The 21,997-nt window shown below is 41.7% G+C and overlaps 1 protein-coding gene across 3 annotated transcripts in view; it reads right to left on the bottom strand.

Moving 5' to 3' along the window:
- The window catches only part of UNC5D (unc-5 netrin receptor D), a gene marked incomplete at both ends in the record, with an annotated part of 503,620 nt that extends 483,119 nt beyond the window's left edge, over positions 1 to 20,501 (bottom strand). For all 3 annotated transcript variants that reach the window (XM_079779640.1, XM_079779639.1, XM_079779641.1), the window contains one exon: positions 20,399 to 20,501. In XM_079779640.1, the coding sequence (XP_079635766.1) occupies positions 20,399 to 20,501 (103 nt within the window). The remainder of the gene's footprint in view (positions 1 to 20,398) is intronic.
- Between the last annotated feature and the right edge of the window lie 1,496 nt (positions 20,502 to 21,997).

The following is a 21,997-nucleotide window of genomic DNA, read 5'->3' as shown; positions in this document are numbered from 1 at the left end:
TCTGATACTTATTTTCATTATATCACTTAAAAAAAAAAAGATCAGTCAGCTCTTTGCACTCTTCTCTTGTGCTAAAGTTGCTTCTGCCCTTTGAAAATATGAACGCCCTTGAGTGATTTTTATATTTTCAAAGGGTAAAAGTGCTAAAGAGCACTTCTCTATTTCAGGGAGGAGGAAAAGAAGTAAATCAGCCTGCCTAAAGTGTTCACTCGGTGAAGGTAAAAATGAACTACCAATGTCGGGGGGAGTTGCTACAGCACCTAGATTTATATCTGCAGCACCTGGCGTCCAGGGCTGGAAAACAAACGCAAGGCATCGGCCTCCGCTCACATCTTGGTGGTGTCTGTTTCCAGTGGAACCGACTCCTCTCCAAACCGCTATTCATGATGATGCACGTCCAGCAGGTGCAAACTTCCACTCTGGACAGTCAAGTGGGGAAACCTGTGTCCACTCCCTACCCCTCCCACCCTTTCCTGCAGCCAGTCCCCGGAACACCTGTTATCCCTGTCGCAAGCTAGTCCTCGGTTCATGGGTTCCCTTTTTTTTTTCAGAAGTCCACAGTTTTGTATTTACGTCCACAGTCTCAGCTGCTGCTTCTCTCCACCTCCCCATCCCACTGTTGGCAAGTACACGCCAGAAAGCACTGGATTTCAGAACTTAAAGCCTCAGAGCAATCCAGCGGTTACCTCTCCTAAGGACATCTGTATTTTCCCTTTCTCCGTGGAATACAAAGTTTTGTCTTCTATAAAATGCAGGATCAGCCAGGGGAAGAGCATTTCTTAGGAGACCGAGTCTTGCTTGCCCTTAACTTATTGCTGCCTGGGGTGTCTCTGACTCGCAGGCCTTCCTACTCAGAATCGATCCCTCAGCCAGCTTGGTCATCAGTTCCCCTGGGTAAACGCCGACTTCCAAGATTTGGGGGCTCTTGGCTGTGCTTCCGGCGCAGCCTGATCCCTCACCCCCTGAGTTTCCCAGGGCACCTCATACTGTAAAGTTTATTCTGGCAGCTCCCTCACTAGACTGTGAGGTCCTCGGTGACAGGGGCAGCGGCTTTTACTTCTAGACCTCAGTTTCTAGCACAGCCACTCAAACACGTGAGTCGTAGTAATAGACAAAAAATTATGTATCAGAATTGTTTTAAGTACTTTACCTGTTTAATCGACTTAATCGTCGCAATACCACTACATTGGAGGTACTATTACATATCCCCAGTTGATAGATAAGGAGAATAAAACACAGGGAGGCCATGAAACTAATAAGTGTTAAAACTCAATTCTAACTCAAATAATCTGATGATAGAGACTATGTTCTTTACAACTAGTCTACCATGCCTCTTTCAAATATATGTATACATTAAATATACTCATTACATGTTTTTGGAAGAATATTTTTAAATATCCAGACCCATCACCTACAATCCGTATGACCCAGGAAAAGTTATATGCTTGCTAATTTTATTTCCTTCCCTGCACCCCCTTTGAGGACTAAATAAAATCTGGCTAGCACTAACATGGATGTGTTAAATATGTGTTAATTCCACTGCCCAAACAGCCACCAATGAGGTTAATTCTCTTAATGAGTCTCAAGCAATAAAATCCCAGTAACAAATAGAGGTTACTAATTTTACCTGAGGTGATCATTTGACCTATAATTAATATTTCCAACTATTATCTGTACATCAACACATGCACAATCTTTGCCCAAAGCAAGGTCAGTCATACACCAACTCCATGGCAGAAGGCTCACTGTTGAAATTTTCCTCTGGGTGTACACATGGGCCCTGAATCCAAGGAACATGCAAGCTGGGGTCTAGTCACCAGCCAGCAGAGTGAGCCTGCCAGAGCCCCAGAGAGCCAGATCCATCATTTCTGCACTCACTGTTCAAATGGGAAACCAGGATTGGTGTTCAAAGACATTTACATATGGGGATAAATTGTAATCTATAAATTGCTGATACCAGGGACAAGAATCAAAAGCAGAACCCAAAAAGATGGATTCAACACACTTTTGCTTAGGGAACTCCTTCCATACCTGGTGACTAAGAAAGGGCTGAGGAAGCTACTATGGAAAACCAACTACAGCTGGGTCTAAAAGGAGTATTATACCCAAAGAATCCTGGACACTCATATGAATCTTTGTATCTTTTTTTACAAGGCTGGAAGGCACCCGGATGTGATATTAAAAAGGAATACAGGTTTTGAAACTAAACTCACCTGTGCTCAAATACACACTCTCCCACTTATTGGAAGTATGGACTTAAGAAAGTATATTTGAGTTTTAATTTCCTTATTTATAAAACAGGTAATAATGCCTACCTTGTAGGGTTGTGGTAGGAATTAAAAGGTATATATGATCAGCCTCTAATAGAATGAATGGCACATAGCAGACATTCACATTTTCATGTATAATTATCTAACAGAGCTCAGCTAACACACAAATATTCGTTGCAAGAAGGTAATTCCTCATCCATTCATCTATTCACTTATTATTTGAATTACTAAAAAGTGACAAAAAACAAAAATACAAAAATTCAGGAAACAGTAAGTCCCTGTCATTAAGGTGCTTTTTGAGAAAACATAGACAAACATTCAACTCCCTATATAGATGACTACCAACTACAAAACTCTGATATCATTACATATATACACTCAAAGGGGAGTACTCTGGCTAGGAGGGATGGTGGTGATGGAGAGATGGATGAACTGAGAACCCAATAAGTCACAACTTGCCAAAAAATGTGGTCTTCATATTTTTTCTACATCTTACTTCAGATTCATTTTATTAATAAATTGGTGTAAGGAGAAGGTGGGAAGGCGACTTGACAAAGACTAATTAATCTAATTGTCTAAGAAAAATCCATATAATTGTTTGTTTCTATCCAACTCAAAAAAATAGAGAATATAATTTAAGCATATGTAATGATGTCATTACTCTTGGCTACACAAAGATTTACCACAACTGAGACAGTCTCTGTACAAATAAAAGTAATAAATATTTTAAGTAAATGTATCCCTATTTATCTAAGTCTACCATAGTCAGGAAAGCTCCTATTAGCCCTGGTCTGATTCATTCTGATGCTGAGATAAAATCAGTAAAGTAAGTCCTCACTTAATGTCACCCATAGGTTCTGAGACATTAATCAAAACGATGTATAATGAACCCAATTTTAACACAGGCTAATTGATATAAGCGAGAGTTAAGTTCCTAAGGCATCTCATCAACATTATAAGGAAATGAGGTTGAACAGAACACTGTTATTCGAGGACCCAGGATCGGCTGTATATGGAAACACACCAGGAATAGGAAAACCATCCTTCAACGTTGTCTTGGGAGAGTTACAAACAATAAAAACACCTCTGCTCTGAATATCAAAGCAGAATCCACTCACTGCCATCCAAATACTGAGAGGTAAGAATGACTGGGTGTCTTCTGCAGTTAGCTCAGTGAGCACAAAGCACTGCTCTATGCGCTTCTGAGCAGGTTGCTGCCAATGGCCATGGGCACTGAAAGGGTGTGTCCTCTAGCTCTGGCCAGTTGCTAAAAAATGAACAAGATGTGCTATTTTCACATTACCCAAAGCACTGAAAATAGATAACAGAGATACTCAGAATCTGCTACCAAGATGTGAACATTCCAAAAAGCTAAGAACAGCAGAACTAAAGTATTTGGTTTAGTACTTGGCAAACTGGTTGGTTGTTCCTGTTTCCCAAAGATGGGACATAAGAAGGACCAGCAGAGATCTGCAGACTAAGAGAGCACCATAAGGAACATGGCTTCTATCTGAAGAACTCCCCTGAGGTGGCTGCTTTTGGATTATCTATTGGGGATTTCTATTTTCTTTAATGCTTTCCTATATTTTCAAACTTCTTACAACAAACACATAATGTTTTTACAATTCAGGAAAAAAAACACACTTTCATCTCAAAAAGCTATTTGGAATAGATGCAAATAGAAATCCCCTTAGTTGTGTTGATCTAACCATTTAGCCTACATATGATTTACAGAGTAGAGGATGCCAGCTCCCCCAAATCTTGCTGTATGCCCTGCTGGTTCAGTGATTATATCTAAGAGATCCCATGCTACTTCTTCAGAATGCTCACTCCGAAGTTGTAATCATCTCAGGATGTGTTTTCCAGGGTCATTCATTAGGCTACAAGGTTAATGATAGCTGGAACCCTCTTATCTCCATTCCTTTTCCTATAACCATTAACTTTTTTGGACTCTAAAGCCAAACACCTAGGACCCTTAAGTACGCTTCTGATTTCACAAATTCCCAACTCAACAGCTCATTCAATTGGAAACCTAGCATGCTTTTTTCTCAGACACGGAACCTTTAAATACATGTACCAATTTCTTTAGCTAATTTAGACTGTGATAGCCGCTAATACTGAGGAAGTATGTTATCATTTCCATGGCTTTTGTATTTTAGTAGTACAATGCATTCACCCAAACAAATTAACACCTAAATGGTGGAATAACAGAACATATTTATAAGCTCACTTGAAGGTGTTGGTTTTTTTGTTTACTTATTTGCATTTAGAATATTGTAGAAACCTAACTTACAGCAAACATAGCTCTGTGCTTGGAATTGAGGATACACAATACAAAAAAAAAAAAGTATCTGACCTCAAGTGGTAAAAATCAAGAGAGAAACTTATAAAAAAGGCTAAAATGTGGTCTGATTGGTGTAGTAACAGAAGTGATGCCAAGGTATGCAAATATATCATTCAATAAGAAGAAAGCAATCTCTAGGAGTGGGGAAGATTCGTGGATTGTGGTCCATAAAAACAGTTCTGTTGAACAGGGGCATGAACAAGGACACAGAGATGTGAGTCAGCACAGTGTACTTGGGAAATGCCCATCATCTGGTAGTGACATGAACCTCATTGTTTGCAATGGACTCAACTAGGATAAGGATCTTGGACCTGTCACATATGTGTCTCTTCACCTGCTTTCCAGTGTCGTCACATTGTTCATACTCCTGGGCAGTGTCTGATAGCTCCGTCCTCTGCCTATGGAATGGATGATGAAAGGTGTTCTGCAATAAGCTCAAGAAAAAAAGAGTCAGCTGTTTGATCCTGGGCATTGAACTTAAACTATACCCATCTCAATGATTACAAGTGGGAAAATATAATGAGATTGATTGAATCATTTCTAAGATCCCTTTAATTTCAAATCCCAATGTAGGTCAATAATTTATTAAGTATCTATTAAGTAAAAGGTATCATATTCTGTTCAAGGGTATCGAATCTGAGCAAAACACTATGGCTGCTTTCAAAAATTTACATATAATATGAAGCAAAAGAGAAACAAGCATGCTAAAAACAATAGCACAAGGGAGCAGGTCTGAGTGGAGGGGGTAAAGGTGAGGGAAATGGGGGACATCTGTAATAATGTCAATAATAACAATAGAATATATTTTTAAAAGGTATAAAATCTACAAGACAAAGGAAATTCAGGGCCAGTTTTGAGGCAGAGGATGGAGTCCAGTTGAGTAGAGGGTATCTAAAAAGGCAGTAGAAAATAAACCAGAAAGGTTTGCTGCACTGTTTTGAGAAACAGTTAATGCCAGACAAAACAAATTCCCATGCATATAGGAGACTTTCCTACATTACAAAGGTGACATCGCCAATCATTAGAGAAAGGAGGGGGATTCCTCAGTAATGGTCCTGGGACAATTGGTTGTTCACATGAAAGAATGAAATTAAATCCCTAACTCAAACTGTTACACAAACACACAAAAATCTATTCTAGGTGAAATAAAGGTACAAATATGAAAGACCAAATTATAAAATTCAAAAGAAATATAAAATACATTTAATGAAATTTAGGAAGAATGTCCTAAGCACGACACAAAAGAACTAACCATAAAATTATTGATAACATTGATTACATTAAAATTAAAACTTTAGTTCATGAGAACAAAAAATTCAATTCAAGTCACCAGAAAATACCATAAAGTAAAAAAAAATAAATAAAAAGAAGTAATTCCAATCATACAATAAGGATTATTAGTTTTATATATACCTACACATACATATATATCTAAAACTCCTGTAATACATAAGATAAATAGAAAGAAATGTACAGAAGTCTTGAATAGGTGTTTCATAGAAAATAAATGGCAATAAAATATATGAAAAATGTTTAACTTCATTAGTAATTAGGGATATGAAAATTAAGCCCATGCAGAGATAATCATATTATATCCACTAAATTAGCAGAAATCTCTAAGCCTGGAAACATCAAATGCTGGCCGATGTGAAGTAATGGAAACTCACATTGCTGGAAAATTTTTGGCATTATCTGGAAAATTTAGCATGTTCATGCCCTAGCTATTGGTAATCTATTCTCAGATAAATACGAAACACTTGAAATATTTAATGGAGCTCCTGTTTTATAGAAATACATATGTGTGTAATTTAAATCATAAAGCAAAACAGTATAGTTCTGATGTAACAGCAGACATATACACGAATGTTCCTAGTAGCAATTTTCCTAATAGAAAGAAATCTGAAAACAACTAAAATTTCAGTTACAGTAAGATAAATAAGTCAATTATGGTTTAGTCACACCATTGAATGTTGTAGTTGAAATAAGTGAACCAAAATTAGGACTTGCAGCCCTGGCTGGTGTGGTTCAATGGTTAAAGCTTCCACCATGCACTGAAGAGTCTCGGGTTTGATTACTATTCAGGGCAGGTATCTGGGTTTCTGGCGGTTCGATCCTGGCCCCGTCAGGTCTTGTGGGGGAGGCAATCAATGGATGTGTCTCTCTCACATGGATGTTTCTCTTTCTTCCTTTCTCCCCTCCCTTCCTCCCTTCCATTCTCTCTCTAAATATATATATATATATATATATATATATATATATATATATATATATATATTTTTTTTATTTTTTTTTTTTCCCCAGGTGAGGATTAACAACAACAAATGCAGCCCTCACCAGTGTGGATCAGTTGGCTGGAGCATCGTCCCATACACCTAAGGGTCACAGGTTTGATTCCTGGTGGGGTGTATGCAAGAGACAACCGATTGATGTTTCTCTCTCACATCGATGTTTCTATCACTCCCTCTCCCTTCCTCTCTCTTAAAACAAACAAACAAAAAACGTGCAATAATAACACAGATAGAAACAATACCAGGAATGAAAACAATGGTGAAGACTATGTGCACTATAATTTAAATATACCTTTAAAAAATCAAAAGTAAACTATGTTCCAAAGAACATACATATCTGTTTAAGCTAGTTATAAAAACAAGGAAATAAGCACGGAATGTGAACGTGATGACTTCCAAAGGAGAACCTGAGCGGTGAGTTCAAGGGAAGCACAGATAAATGTTGATTGTGCTCTACTTCTGAAGTGTGGTGTAAATTCACAGACATCCATTTAAATTTGATGTTTAAACTATATTCATATGCAACAATGAATAAATCACCAAATGTTTTACCGCATTTGTCTCTAGTTTCACAGATAAGGAACCACGGGGAGCTGTGAACGAAATGGTAGTATTAGAAAAGCTGGCTTTCGGAAGAATTCCTATGCCTCGCTTCCTACAGCGTCGGAGGTGAACCAGCTGTCCCTGCACACTTCTTCTAGCCACAGCTGTGGTGCTGACTAGGACTTTGCCCTACACTGTAGGAGTAGGTACAAGCCTACATCCTTCAGACACCGAGACCAGCACAAAGATATTAATCCACTCATCAATATGTTCACTTATCGCTTACTGTTGGGCGTAGGAGGCATTAGATGAGGGGTACAATAGGAATCTCCATTTGTGGGCCCTGTGCTTTTTTCCAGAAGAAAAACACATGGTACACCCTCCAACTCTGTTCTTAAAGTCCCTTCCCTTATTATATAACGGTTCTTATATAATCTCATTCCTCCTATTAATTCCTCAGTGCTTCCATCCTAGCAGGAAATGTCTAGCTCCGAAAGGTGGAATGTTCTGTGCCAGCATCTAATTTCACTCACCCATGTCATTTGAGATCCAACGTGGACCGATAAGGCCTAATGCGGAGGGGAAGGCGATTCGTGAGCGGTCACCTTCACCCTGTACACTTTTGCTCTGATAGGGATTCTTAAAGATGTTCTCTAAATATCAACCAAAAAAAAAAAATCAGTTTCTACAATTTTACACCATCAATGCACTCATTAAGTCAGTGGCTCTCAATCTTGGGTTCTCAAACGGAGAATCACCAGAGGAACTTAAAAAAAAAAAAAAAATCAGTGGGTCCTGCCCGCTGAGATTCTAACTTGATTTTTCTGAGATGCAGGTCCTGGCATCAGCTGACTGAAGACGTCAGAATTACACTGTCTATCTTCCGAATTTAAAATATAATCATGTGTATTTCTACAAACAGGGGCTTCATTAAACATTTAGTGGTCACCTTTCAATCTATTATGTTTCAAAAAACTGGTTAAATGTTAAATGCATGTTAAACTATAAAATATTAAGTTTTAAAAATATATATTTTTATTGATTTCAGAAAGGAAGGAAGAGAGAGAGAGATATAGAAACATCAATGATGAGGGAATCGTGGATTGGCTGCCTCCTTCATGCCCCCTATTAGGGACAAAGCCCACAACCCAGGCATGTGCCCTAATCAAGAATTGAACCATGATCTCCTGGTTCACAGGCCGATGCTCAACCACTGAACCACACTGGCCAGGCTGAAATATCAGTTTTTAAGTAAAAAAAAATAAAATAAAATAAAAAGCTAATGCTGACCCAAATTGAAAGCACCTGTCATCATTTTCTCACTTAACCCAATATTACAGATGTTTAACTTTCTGCAAGTTTTTAAAAAAATGGCTTTGGGTGATAACCAGGGATTTAAAAATTTTAAACCTGACTACCATTTCCAGCCTCGAGATCCTTCACTGATAATTGCTTAAAATAACCAAACTCTGAATATTTTGACACCTAATCTCCAAGAATCAGAAGTTTGCAACACCCTCCGCGTCTTACACTTCCCCAGCAAGGTGGCTTCAGCATGAATAATCATGACAGAGGCACCAGAGTGTGTAAGTTCCAGCTCAATTACAGGGAGTGCCTTTTGCAAGCTCCCATGGCCTTCAGAGATGCAGAATTCACTTAAAAATTCACAACAATAGGGAGTACATGAGAAGAAGCATCCGAAGCTTTTAAAATCATATCCACTCTCTTTGGATGCAGATTTACGGCCTTATGGGGGCATTATTGGTATGTTTCGGTCAACCTCAAAAGCTTTCTTCTAAGCAGCACAAGTCAGCGCTTGTGTTCCTTAAAATCTGCTCCAGCCAGTGTCCATGGCGCCATTTCAAAAACACCCCCTCCTAACAACAGACCTAGCCACCCATTCAAATTGGAAAATTTTACCTTCTCGCCACAACGTAAACCCAGATGTAAACAGAGAATAGTGAAAATTGGAAGTAATTTACTTATCCAGATAAGAATTAGTAGCCATGTGGTTAAATACCATTCTAAAGTTACTTCCTTGGGTAAGGCGGAAGGTTCCTATTCTAACTCATGGCAAATATGAAGTGAATACATTTTTCTATGTGTACATCTACTAGTGGGTTCATACTGACCAATTTTTTTTTTTTTACCAAGGATGCAGAATTTAATTCATTAGAACAAAAGCTTAAAATTTACACTAAATTTCAATACAAATATATAGCATCTATAATATAAACCTCTTTTACAATATTAATTAGCTCTGCTACACTGAACCAACTTGAGTCTTTCAATATTCTATGATTAAGAACCCAACCAAGGGGGAGGGGAGGATAGGGAGGATCTGTCCTATTTCAAAGGCATTTAGAAAAATATAAACGTAAAAGAAAAACAGCCTTGAACAGAAGGGTAATATGATCAATAGTCTTTAGTCTTCTGGTATCTTTTTCTAAAAATTTCTTTGTGCCTCCATTGATTACTGTTGTTATAATAGTCCCGAAAAGGAAAGAGGCAGGAAAAATGAGACTGTGAAGACCTGGATTCAGGGCCCAGCTCTGATAGAAATGACCTCTAAAAACCAAGCAAGTTACGTTGCTTCTTTAGACCTTGGTGGTTCATGTGGAGAAATGGGCTTTGGCTTAGAAACCTTAGGGTCCTTTTCAGCAATATAATTTTAAGATTCTTCTTCTTTTTTTTTAAATATATTTTCTATTGATTTCAGAGAGGAAGGGAGAGATAGAAACATCAATTATGAGAATCATTGATTGGCTGCCTCCTGCATGCCCCCTACTGGTGACCGAGCCCGCAACCCAGGCATGTGTCCTTGGCCAGAATCGAACCTGGGACCCTTCAATCCGCAGGCCGATGCTCTACCCATTGAGCCAAACCAGCTAGGTCAAGATTCTTCTTTACAAATGGGAAACAGAGATACATTCTATGATCAGATTAGTGTGTATCAATTGGTAAATAAAAGGCTACTTAAATGCTTTCTATTGTCTTCTTTCACACCATGCTCCTCCACAAAGCTAGAGAAGCTTTACATGCATAGTTCAAAGTTTAAGAAAAAGAGGATTAACTGATTCCCTGAGCCTTTAAATCTCAACAAAATGTGAAAAAGTCGTTTGATTTGAGACAAACTGGAAGTCTGAATCTTATGAGTTATGAGCCTAAGGTTTTGTATTAAAATCATTTGAAAAGACTTCAAATCTGGAAATGTAACATGAAATGTCATATATATGGTTTCTATTAAAAAAGAAAATGTCAATCTAGCAACTACGGGCCTGGGCACCCACCTAAAGTCACCTAAGCAACAATGAGCTCAGGCACTGGAGGGATTCCTAACCCCTTGGGCCAGTTTCCCCTCGTCCCAACTCTGTTGCTATAGTTGCACAGGTAAGCATTAGTTTAGAATGACTGATTTAAGAGAAACTGATACATAAAATTAAAGTTCTCTTATTATTGGTACATTGCTGAAAATGCTTAAGCCACAGTTACCAGTATCATCTCTGAAGTCACACTAACCTTGACCTGAACATTCTATTTCCAGAGCATTTTTGTCTTGAAGGTTTTGAAATATATTTAAAATGCCAAGAATCGCTTCCCGAAATGATAAAAAAAAAAAAAGTACTGCGAGTAAATGGTACTGAAAACAATAGATAGCATCATAAAATGTTAGAGTGGGAAAGAGTTTTAAAAATAATCTAAACTTCTCATCTGAGACATGAAAAGAACCAGGGGGAAAAGTGACGTGTTGAAGGGCACGTGGTCTTGAATTGTCCAGCCCACGGCGACGCTTAATTGAGAAGGGAGTTTTGACTTGAGAAGAGACAGGGAGCAAGAGGAGACGAAGAATTGGAGGTTAGATGGAAGATACGTGGAGAAAGAGAGAAAGGGCAGTGCCTGAATGAACAAGCTGATGTTCAAGTCAAAACTGTGTCTACACCTCAAGTTTAAGTGTTATTAATGCCTTTTAAATTAATAGCAGAGAACCTTAATGATATGTTTGCTATAATGATGATGTATGACAGTCTCCTAATATATAATACATACACACATATCTATGCATTGAAGCACTTAGCACCTTGACAAATATGAATAATTGGCTGTGCGGTGATGGTCTTCTCTGTGGCAGGAGGTGGTATGATAGGGCCGTCGTTTCCACATTGCTATCCCAGAGGTCACTGGGCACTTCAACCTGTCCGCTAAACGGGAGAAAATAGCCAATGTGGTGTGTTTTTCTCCAAGGTGAAAAAAATATATAATGACAAGTTTTTATCCAGCTTTATTTCTTAAAAGCAAACCCCAAGTGCTGACATCCCACCCACACACCTCACACTGACTAAACCTGTAAACCTCCTGATTGCTTTTTTTAAGGGGAACAACTTAAGAAATTTCCGGATGCAAGTTGCTGGCAATCACTGCAGCTTCTGGTTCCAAGACGGAGGGAGACACAGGGTTGTCTGTTTAGATGCAGGAGAGTTGAACTCATTCCAGCTCCTTTCAAAAGGCTAGTAACACACATTTCTCGGGCAAAGAATTTTATTTTGGGGGTTTGTATTTCTTCCCTATCTCTTTTAAAAAATAGGTTAGACCATTCTTAAAGACACATTGATAAAAATTGTTATTGGAAGGCCAACTGCATTGTGCCACTACACTGCATTACAATACAAATTAAGACTTGATAATCTTGTTTTATAACTGTGCACAGAAAGAGTAATTAAGGCACACAGCACGCAAAATTAATAATAAAGACAAGTTATTTGGTCAACTATGCAGATTGAGGAGCTAGTGTTATATTTCTAAAAAGTATTTGGTATCCATAATGGCATCATTAAAAAGAAAACTACAAAACTAATTTGTAATTTTACCTACTTTAATGAACACTTTAATTCCTTTTCTTTTTAAGAAAATATTATTGTTTAGCAAGCTCCTCAGAATATTTTACATACCACCATTCCATACTATGGTATACCATTTTAAATATATTCAAAATTCTACTTTCCTCCAATCCCTCCTGACACAGCTCCTACTGCCCCTTTTCCCAGATGAGGCTATTTATGTTTATAACCTTGAGAAGCATAACGGCATGTATACCAAGAAGAAAACAGGTATCATTTACAAATGTGTATTTATTTGTTTCTCCTATGCTCAGGCATCCAGAGCCCTATCTCAAATGTAATGTCAGAAGACTATTGTATTGTCCAAATAAGTGTAATTCACCTATCTATAATAATAAATGCACAATATGCTAATTAGACCAGATGTCCTTCCGGATGACCTTCCAGACAGAGCCGGTGGCCAGAAGGAAGCTGGTGCCGGCAGCCTGGGGAAGGAAGGCCTACCCTTGCATGAATTTCATGCATCGGGCCTCTAGTTTGGTAATAAAAGAGAACAACATGGTAAGAAAGTAAAAAATGCCTAGACACCCTTTGGGGACTCAGCTTCCAGTCCCCATACTGTTTATTGCTACCTGTCTGCCCTTGGTTGAAACATCTCTAAACCTCAATGCCATCATCAGGGTGGATGTGAAAATACAAAGTGACCACAACTGTCAATGTACCTTAAAAGTGTCAAGTTCCATGCAAATGAATTATTTAAAACAGCAGACCATGATTGTGTCACATCATATACTTAATCATCTTTCTAGAATAGCAGTCCACCTAGGAATGTAGACTTTACAATACGTTAAAAACAAAACAAAATGTAAAACCCTCTAACAGTTATTTAATTTTCTCTAGCAGCTAAATGTTCCTGATGCTTTATCAAAATAATAAGTAAATTTTAGAAATTTTAAACTTTTATACCTTAACATAAAAAGGTTAAAGTAAATATATATATAATTTAGCACGTGCTATTGGACAAGCACTGCCAGGTGCTGAGTAACAGTACATAATGGGTAGAGATGACTGTCTTATGACAAAGACCCCAAACACCAGCTCCTACACCACATGTGACTATCACAATCCAGCTGCTTGGGGAACATCAAGACCCTGAATGAATGCTGCTGTTTGTTTGTTTTTAACCAACTGGTTTTGTTCTACACTATAACTATAGCCTACCTCTCTCATTATCCTATACTCTGGATCATTTTAAGTGTAGCTCCAGTTAAAAGATACAGTAAAATGAAGGAACATTGAAGAGGGCGAATAGTGCCTCTTCTTTAACAAAAACCTTGGGTAAACTGTTCAACCTCTGGAGGACTCAGTTTCCTCTTTATTACAGGAAATTAGTTAGATGCAGAGGTAAGTCCTCAACTACTTCAAAATAAAACTCAAGAGTTTTAAAGTATTTCATTTATCTTTACAAATGCTGAAATTAAGACATTATATTGCATCAGAATGGTGCTCCCTGAATGTCTATTAGTTTTATGAGTGGTTGTATGTTTGAGTTAAAACTGACATTTGTGTTGGCATTTTTTTAAATAGTCACACATTGAATTCCACTTCACACTGGCTTCCAAGTAAAAAAACAATATTGAAAATAAAAAACCTGAATGACTATCATCTATGGCCAGTGGATTATGTCATCAGGGAGCATGGCAGAAATGCAGAATCTCGGGTTTGCGAAATCAGAATGTGAATGTTAATAAGATCGGCAGTGACTCAAATGCACATTAACATTTGAAAGGCACTGATTTGTGAGTTTCAAATATTACCAGCTTAGCTTCCCTAACCCATGATCATTTATTTGGTTCCCCCACCTCTCCCAGCAGATTTTATTAAATTAAATTCAAATAAAGATGATAGTTTCTAAATAAGTACTGTTGCAAGCAGAAGCCACCAATCACTTTCAAACAACTCTAAACAACATGCTACAAATGTATTTAGAGGCAAACCTGCTCATTCAATATTTAGTAAATAAATTGGCTTTTATAGTAAGTTCTCAAAATGTATGAATGATATTCAACATAGTTATCCCACTACTGGTTGGATTCTTGAAGTAGTCAGAAGGATTTCTTCACTTTGGTCTCGTGAATCTCCTGCTTCCCATGCCTGCCTGCCAGTCAGCTACCTTCTGGAATGTCTGCAATGTCATTTTCCCTTCGACTTACCTGACTGAGAAATTACATTTTCAATTTGGGTGACAACAAAACATTTGTAAGTCTTTTCTTAGTCAAGTTGCGCTTGTCGCGGTGATATTTTCCCACATAATTCCTCCTATCCTTACGGGGCTGGTTTCCAAAGGATCCGTGTGCCAATGTCTCCCTCTGGGGAGGAAGTCTCTTTTGCACTTTATGAACCAGAAACGTGGGAGCAAATAGTCCGTATCTGCACTGACCTCACTTGAAAGACAGCTTTCGGCTTTGCATTTCCCTTATTTATGAAGGAAACCGTCAGAGGAACTGGTCATATAGGAAGAATCCAGCCTTCACCTTACTCTTGTCTTCTTGGAAACAATATTAGGAAGTAATGTATGTCCGGTAGCCGTCTGATGTCATAAGAGAAGCATAATACATGCTTATCATTTTTACTTTAGCCACAGAAACAAAACTTGAATATTTCTGCCCTCCATTTTTAGTTCAGTGTCGGAGGGGGTGGGTAGGGATGGGAGGGTTAAGGACACAATATGCTGTACACACCATACCACACACAAACCCACTTCCCAAAGAAACACTCCAAAAGCACAACAGAGTTTGCAATAGACTTCTGACGCCGTCCAAACAGAACACATTAACACCCGCCTAATTCTGACAATTATCTACACACGGCATGTGTATGCGCACAATAAGGCCATACGATGCAATGTGGCACAAACAATTAGAAGTTCTTTTCAAAGTGGAAATGCAAAATAGAATGAATATCTATTTTCTATAAATGAATCCAGCCATCTGCCTTGCGAGAGCAGCAGCAGGAGTACCCAAAACAGCAGAAACAGCAGCCTCTGGTGTTAACAATCTATTCTCAAATCTCATGCTCCACATTTTGCCAGCAAACAAGGCTAAAAATATAAGACATGCAACAAATAGTCTCTTGGGATCTGCCATTCCATGGATGGTGTATTCAATCAGAGTAATATTTTTTGTTGAAATTCAAAATTGGAAAGAAAAAAAAAAAAGCAAGCTATCATATTAGACACGGGCGTTCGGAATGTTAAGCGTGAATCCAATCCCAAAGTATATTAAGCTGAATGGTGAGAGGGTGGTTGTTTTCACACAACATAAATCTCTGAGATTTATCTGAATATATTTATAGATTTATTTAAGCTACTCTAAACTCCTCTACAGCTCTCACAGTTATAGAGATATAATTTTAGTACTCTGTCACCAGAATATCAGGGGCATTTTCTTTTCGGTGCAGTTTAGAAAATTGGCATTGCTGTAGACTCTAGGGCTGGCCGGCCTATGTCAGTTCAAATCCAGGCTCCTCCTCATACTAACTCCATGGTCTTGAGCAAGTGATTTAACCTCTGTCTGCCCTTCTTTTCCTACCTTAAAAATGAGAAACTAATATTGTCTCGTAGAGTTAAGACCTAAATGGGCTCATATGTGTAAAGCTTTTAGAATAATCAACGGCAGACACTACAGGCAACAATTACTATTATTCTTTCATAATCAAACAAGGCTGCAAAAATGCTTTCTCGTAAAAATAAGCATAATCTAAAAAGTGTAGCAGACGATGGCCGTTGTCATGTCAACGCTGGCCATGTAGCCAGTGAAGGGGGTAAGCAGATAGGTGTCTTTATCTGGAATGCGCAGTCGAGAATGACAGAAGAAAGTTTCCATCACGCTGTCAGTTCATGAAGGCATCAGGATAAGGAGGACAGAAGAGAAGACAATGACAGGGCTGGTCAAGTAGCACTGTCTGGAGTGTAGAATAGTCAGAATTAATGGCAAAGGTGTAATCAGAAGCAGGGCACATCTGGCCTTTCTGTGAACACATGTGCCCATACACTAAGAAGACACCTGCATCACCACCACCGACACCTTCCTTTCTCTATACACCTGTCTTTGGATTATATTTTAATACATGGGATCTGGGTCTCCAGCTTCTGTATTAAAACAGGAGGAAGAAAAGTCTAAAGGAAAGGTATCAAATACTCCCCATCTCTTGATAAGCCAATTTTTTAAATTCTTTTTCTTTTTTGATTAAGGTATTATATATGTGTCCTTATCGCCCCATTGCCCCCACACCTCCCCTCTCATGCCCTCACCCCCCTGTTGTCTGTGTCCATTAGATAAACCGATTTCTTGATGAACCTTCAAAGTTGGCAGCATTTTAAGTTGTATACTATATTTCGTAGAAGGAGGACAATAAAAAACAAGTTTATAAGTCATTGAGGAGATAGACAAGGGTGTCCTTAACTGATAAGACAGCAAGGTCGGGAGGACCTCCCTGATTGAGTGAGAAGGTCTGGAGGGAGCTCCCAGAGCATTCGTGGGGCTCCCTGGGTTTTCCTACCCTATTGGTACCCCTTGAAGAACCACAGACCCACGGATGGGCCACTCAAATCATGAGGAAGGATGGAGGGGCATTACTGTTTGTCACAGTCAAGACCATGGCCAAGTGTGACAAGTGCTGCCGCTATAGAGCCAGGTCACGGCACTGAGACACTGAAGAGCAGAACACTCTGTCGGGTGGGAAAAGATGGAGCCTCTGGTCTGCTCAAGCTCAGAGCACAACCCAAGAGTCAGGAAAAGACAAGCCTGGCAGGAAATTGAGAGAAAAGACTCTTTGCGTGGAGCCCTATAGAAGGGCCGTTTTTTGAGGAAAGGGAACGGAATGAGGAAAAGAGGTGGGGGTGAGTCGGGATACGCTAATAACATTCATAAAGGAGAAAATGACTATAGATTTAATACTGTATGAACTAGGTAGATAAGGAGATTTAAGCATGCACATACCATATGACCCTATTATGCCTATAAAATAAGCATGTGCTTCTCTTGCCCTTAATGCTTTACTACAGTTATTGTAAGAAATATTTCATTGACAGGGAAAATTTTAAAGCAAGGAATTGTGCAAAAGCTCAATCTGTCTCCCTGCCTTAATTTTTTAAAATATATTTTTATTGATTTCAGAGAGGAAGAAAGAGAGATACAGACACATCAATGATGAGAATCATTGATCGGTTGCCTCTTGCACGTCCCACACTGGGGAACCAGCCCACAACCCAGGCATGTGCCCTGACCTGGAATCGAACCATGACCTCCTGGTGCAGAGGTCGATGCTCAACCACTGAGCCACACTGGTAGACTAGGACATCTTATGTACAGTATCTAATACAGGATCCCAACCAAAGCAAAGGCAGTACCTCTTGTTGCAAAGAACAGAAACCAGTCAGTACGACAACATGATGTAGATTCAATTAACACTTGGCAGGTCACGAATAACTTTAAAACAACCTTCTTTTAAGTTGGAAAGTGTTGAAATGTACAGTAAACGTGGCACCAAAGTGCCTTTCTTAGAGCATGCCACCAGTCCACCAGTCGGGAACATAAATCCGAAGAGGCAAGTCTTGCTTATCAAGGAGAGAAACAGAACACTGCTATTTGGGCCACTACTGCTTTCTGCAGACACTCCCTTACCTCAAGTATCTTCCTCTCTCATTATATTCAGAGCCTATCATCAGAAATCCCCCTCTGAGCTTCAGAGGGTTTTACATTAAGTGTGGAAAAGGAAAGGGGGGAAAAAAGGGGGGAGGGAGGTCATTGGTGCAATCATGAAAACAAAGAAATGAGGAATAATTGTAAGGAGAATGCAACTGAATTGTTAAACATTCTTACATCCTTGAAGCAAATGGCATAATTCTGTAAGTCCTGTTAAGTAGGAAAGGCAGTCTATCTTGGTTCGAATCCACATGAAACGGTTTGCAGAAGAAAGAACGAGTTACTTGAATAAATAAGAGGAACCTGGGGCCAACCAGAAAGAGCCTGGTGAGACTCCTGGGCCAGCACGCCACAGAGCGCACCTGCCCTTGCTTTTCCTGAACGGGCCCCCTCCCTGGGCTGGGAGAACTTAAGTAGCATTAAAACACACCCTGCGTTCTGAGCACTCCAATTGTGCCCACCTGTCCAAAGCCAGGTACACGTGGCTTCACAGGTTTCACAGCCTGCTGACTGAAGAATCTCTGACAGATGCTAAGAGTAATGGACTTCATGCCCCAGAAAGTAAAATATTACAAGGGAAATATTAGTCAGATGTAGTGCTTCCACTCCATGTGTCTCGAACATTACTACGATCTATGTCACACATTTGTTGTAAATAAGCCTGCAGAGTGTACAGTATGTTTTCCAGGAGACCTTTAAAGAACAGCTTGCAGACAAGAGGTGCTAGCCTTAGTTTCACAGCCAGCACAACTCGAGCCAAGAGACTTCTGGCATGCCCCCACTTCTTGTTTGGGGCTGGCTTCAAGACAGCTCCACCAACCAGAGCCTAAGGGGTCAGGACACAGTCAGTCACTGTTAGGTACTGGTAACTCAGACATTTAGGTCAACATCTAGAAGAGAAAAGGCCGGCTTTTCCCGCATCACAGTAGATTGAAAACAACTGGGAGCTGACTTTGCAAGGAGGCGTCTCAGTAGTAAGTGAAATGGCTGAAGCTTGTGCTTCTTCCAGCAAGAAAAAGAGAACCATGCCTCCTCGCCGTCCCTCAGTGTGCAATCACTGAGGCGCCTTTGTAAACCTTTCCTGCTTTTTAAAAAGCCTGCTCCATTTAAAAAAAAAAAAAAAACTTTTCAGGAAATGCAATGCAAATAGTCACTGAACAGGATCATAAAACGGAAAGCCTCAACCTACTTTTTAAAAACAATCCCTTATTCCAGACAGCACGGCTGCTTTTAACAAACCGTTAGCTTTTATAAAAATGAGATTATGTTGCTTCTTTTGTGACCGTCCTCCATCCTTCCCACCCCTTTCTGTCTCGCGGACACTGGAGTCTGTCCAGGATGGCCAGCAGAACAGAGGGGAGGTCGCCACCTCAGTTCCATCTCTCAGCAGACCAGCGTTAGGGACATCATTTAATGCAATGACATATTCTAAGCCTAATGGACGCCACCCGGGGAAAGGGAAAGGGAAAGAAGGGCGGGAAGGCGAAGCTTCCCGATGGTTTCAAAGGTAAAGCCACAATACTCAAGCTCTGTGCAAAATGCCTCTGATCAGCTTCCAAACCAAGTCCGCGGTATTGGTCTCTAAGTTCATGCTCCCTGTCCTCGCTCCAGGTGGAGCCGAACCCAGTCATACAATTTCCCTCTGCTGGAGTCCAGAGGATCCAGGAAAACGGGGTCTGCGTTTTTAAGTCGGGAAAGGCAGCGGATTCCCCGCTGCTCCGTGGGGCCCCGCGCTCGCGAGCTCCGGAGCTGGGGTAGGCACACGGTTGGGAGGACGCGCCAGCGAGCGGCCTCGGGCCAAGCGCTTCCCCGCGCCCCGCACTGAGGGCGCAGTTCCACGCGGGCGGTGCGCTCAGCTCTCCCAGCTCCCGCACCCACGCAGCCTCCTCAAACGAAAGCCCGGTGCAACCTAAGACCACGGGCTAGTGTCGCCCGAGGGGTGCAAAGCTTAGCGGACTTCGGCCCTGGCGCTACTCCCGGGAGGGAAAAGGTGCCCTCTCCAAGCCCACCCCACTGAGACTCCCGTCACCAGACCCCGCTTCCCAGGAACTCTTGGGCACCACGATGGGCGCCCACCCAGGAGCGATCTCGCTTTGGAAGGAAGTGGAGAAAACGGGGTACTCCAGTCTGCAGCAATTGGGGAGGGCTTGGGAAATGGAGCGAGCCGGGAGAGTCAAGGGTAAGGGACCCGTGACAGCAACCTGTAGGATTACTCCCGGTCGCAAACTTGGGGTGGGAAGCAGTGGTCCTCTCTGAGGTCCTCCGCCCGATTCCCACCCAGCTGGGCTCGGCGCGCGGAGAGGCGCAGGGCTCAACTTGGGAAGCCAGCGCGGTAGGTGTGGGTCCCGCTCGGTCTGGCCGGCGCCCTCTCGCCTCGCCCCCAGCCCCGCCGCCCGCTCTGCCCAGCGCTTACCTCGGGCAGCCGCAGCCCCCGCCGCCCAGAAGCAGAGCCCCAGCCACGGGAGCCACCGGCGCGCTCCTCCCGCGCCCTCTCCTGCGGCGGCCGCTCTCCCCATGATCTTCGCCCGGTTCCCGAGGACGGTTCCTCTTCCACGCCCGGGAGCCCGGGGTTGCCCGGCGAGCCCGGGGCTGAGCGAGCAGGTCCCGAGGGTCCTTAGCGAGTGACTGCTCCACGGCCGCTCCCTACAGCAGCCGGGCAGGGCGCACCGAGACGCCGCTGGCTGCACACCCGGAGCAAGAGCGCGCCCCCATGGCCTCCCACGGCGGGGCGACCGCTGCCGCCGCGGCCGCTGCCGGAGTCGCTGGCCGTGCCCGCCGCTGCCGGGTCGGGCACTACCGAGTGCAGAAACGAGTCCGCATCGCTAATGAGACCCCCGCGGCCGCCCGGGCTCCGCCCCTCCGAGCGGCAGCCAATGAGCCGGGCCGGGGCGGGGCGGGGCGGCGGGAGGGGCGGTGGCCGGCGGCCGCGCGGGGCGGGAGGCGCAGGTGAGCCCTGCGGCGACCGCGCGCCCCCCCGGGTTTCTCCTCGCACCGCAAATGAAACCCGCTCCCGAACCGTGTCCAGACTCGGGTTCGCGGAGACCCGCACAAGCCTCAGGATGTGAGCAAAGCTGGCGGGCCTCTCGGAGGTGAGCCCGGCGCGGAAAGATGTGGCCGCCTGGGCAGTCCAACTCACAATCTGCTGCTTCCGCGGAAACTCTGTTTTGTTCAACTTTGAGCCTTTCTCAGTCGTGCCTCTCCTTCTTCCAATTTTTTTTAACAGCAGATCAGATATCACTCCTGAAAAACTCAAAGGAAAAGAAAAAGGCTTTAAATGCCAAGCTGGGAAAAATACACTAGAATAAAGCCATTGTTGCAATTATGCTAAATATGCGTGCACGTACCAGGACACTCAGGAGAGGTATGGGGAAATTACAATCATGGGTGCTTTAAGGGGTATGTGATCCATATTCGTTTTTTACCACACCCCCAATTCCCTTGTCTGTGATCCTAATCACTCCTGGATCCCCCAAATTTTCAGAAAGCTCCCTCCCTTCTAATGGCTCCTGTTGTGTTTGCTGAAATCCAGGCTCTGGGAATTAATTGCCTTTATCCTAGGTCTCAGGGAAAGGAAGTCACGCTGGGCCCTTTCTAGAGGACAAACTTTTCTTAAAAGTGCGAGTTGTTTTGAATAGACTGTCAAATCTTTATTTAACTGCTTTTGAAAGTACTTCATGGTTGATTCTTATTCTCCCCTGTGCAGAAGAGTAATTTAAGAGTGATTGGGTTAGGACACACTTTTTCAGAGCAAAGAACACACCTGGGGAGTTGACCCTGAGTCCAAAGCTCCAAGGTCAGAGCACCAGATTCTCTCTCACAATATCCAGCCCCCAAAAGGGTATCATAACTCAGCTGGTCAACGTATGTGTCCCCTTTTGCCTGGTGGACCCCAATAGGAAATGCAGTCTTAGTCTGAAAGAAGGACAGACAGCCTTGCCAACAGTTCCCCACTGCCCACAATCAATATTGATACAGGTACTTTTTAAAAATCCATCTTTCTTGCAACGTGCTA

This window comes from Cnephaeus nilssonii, assembly GCF_951640355.1.
Source record: "Cnephaeus nilssonii genome assembly, chromosome: 8".
NCBI classification, from domain to species: domain Eukaryota; kingdom Metazoa; phylum Chordata; class Mammalia; order Chiroptera; family Vespertilionidae; genus Cnephaeus; species Cnephaeus nilssonii.
Note: the sequence above shows the minus strand (reverse complement) of the source record. Positions and strands in the feature narration are given on the sequence as shown.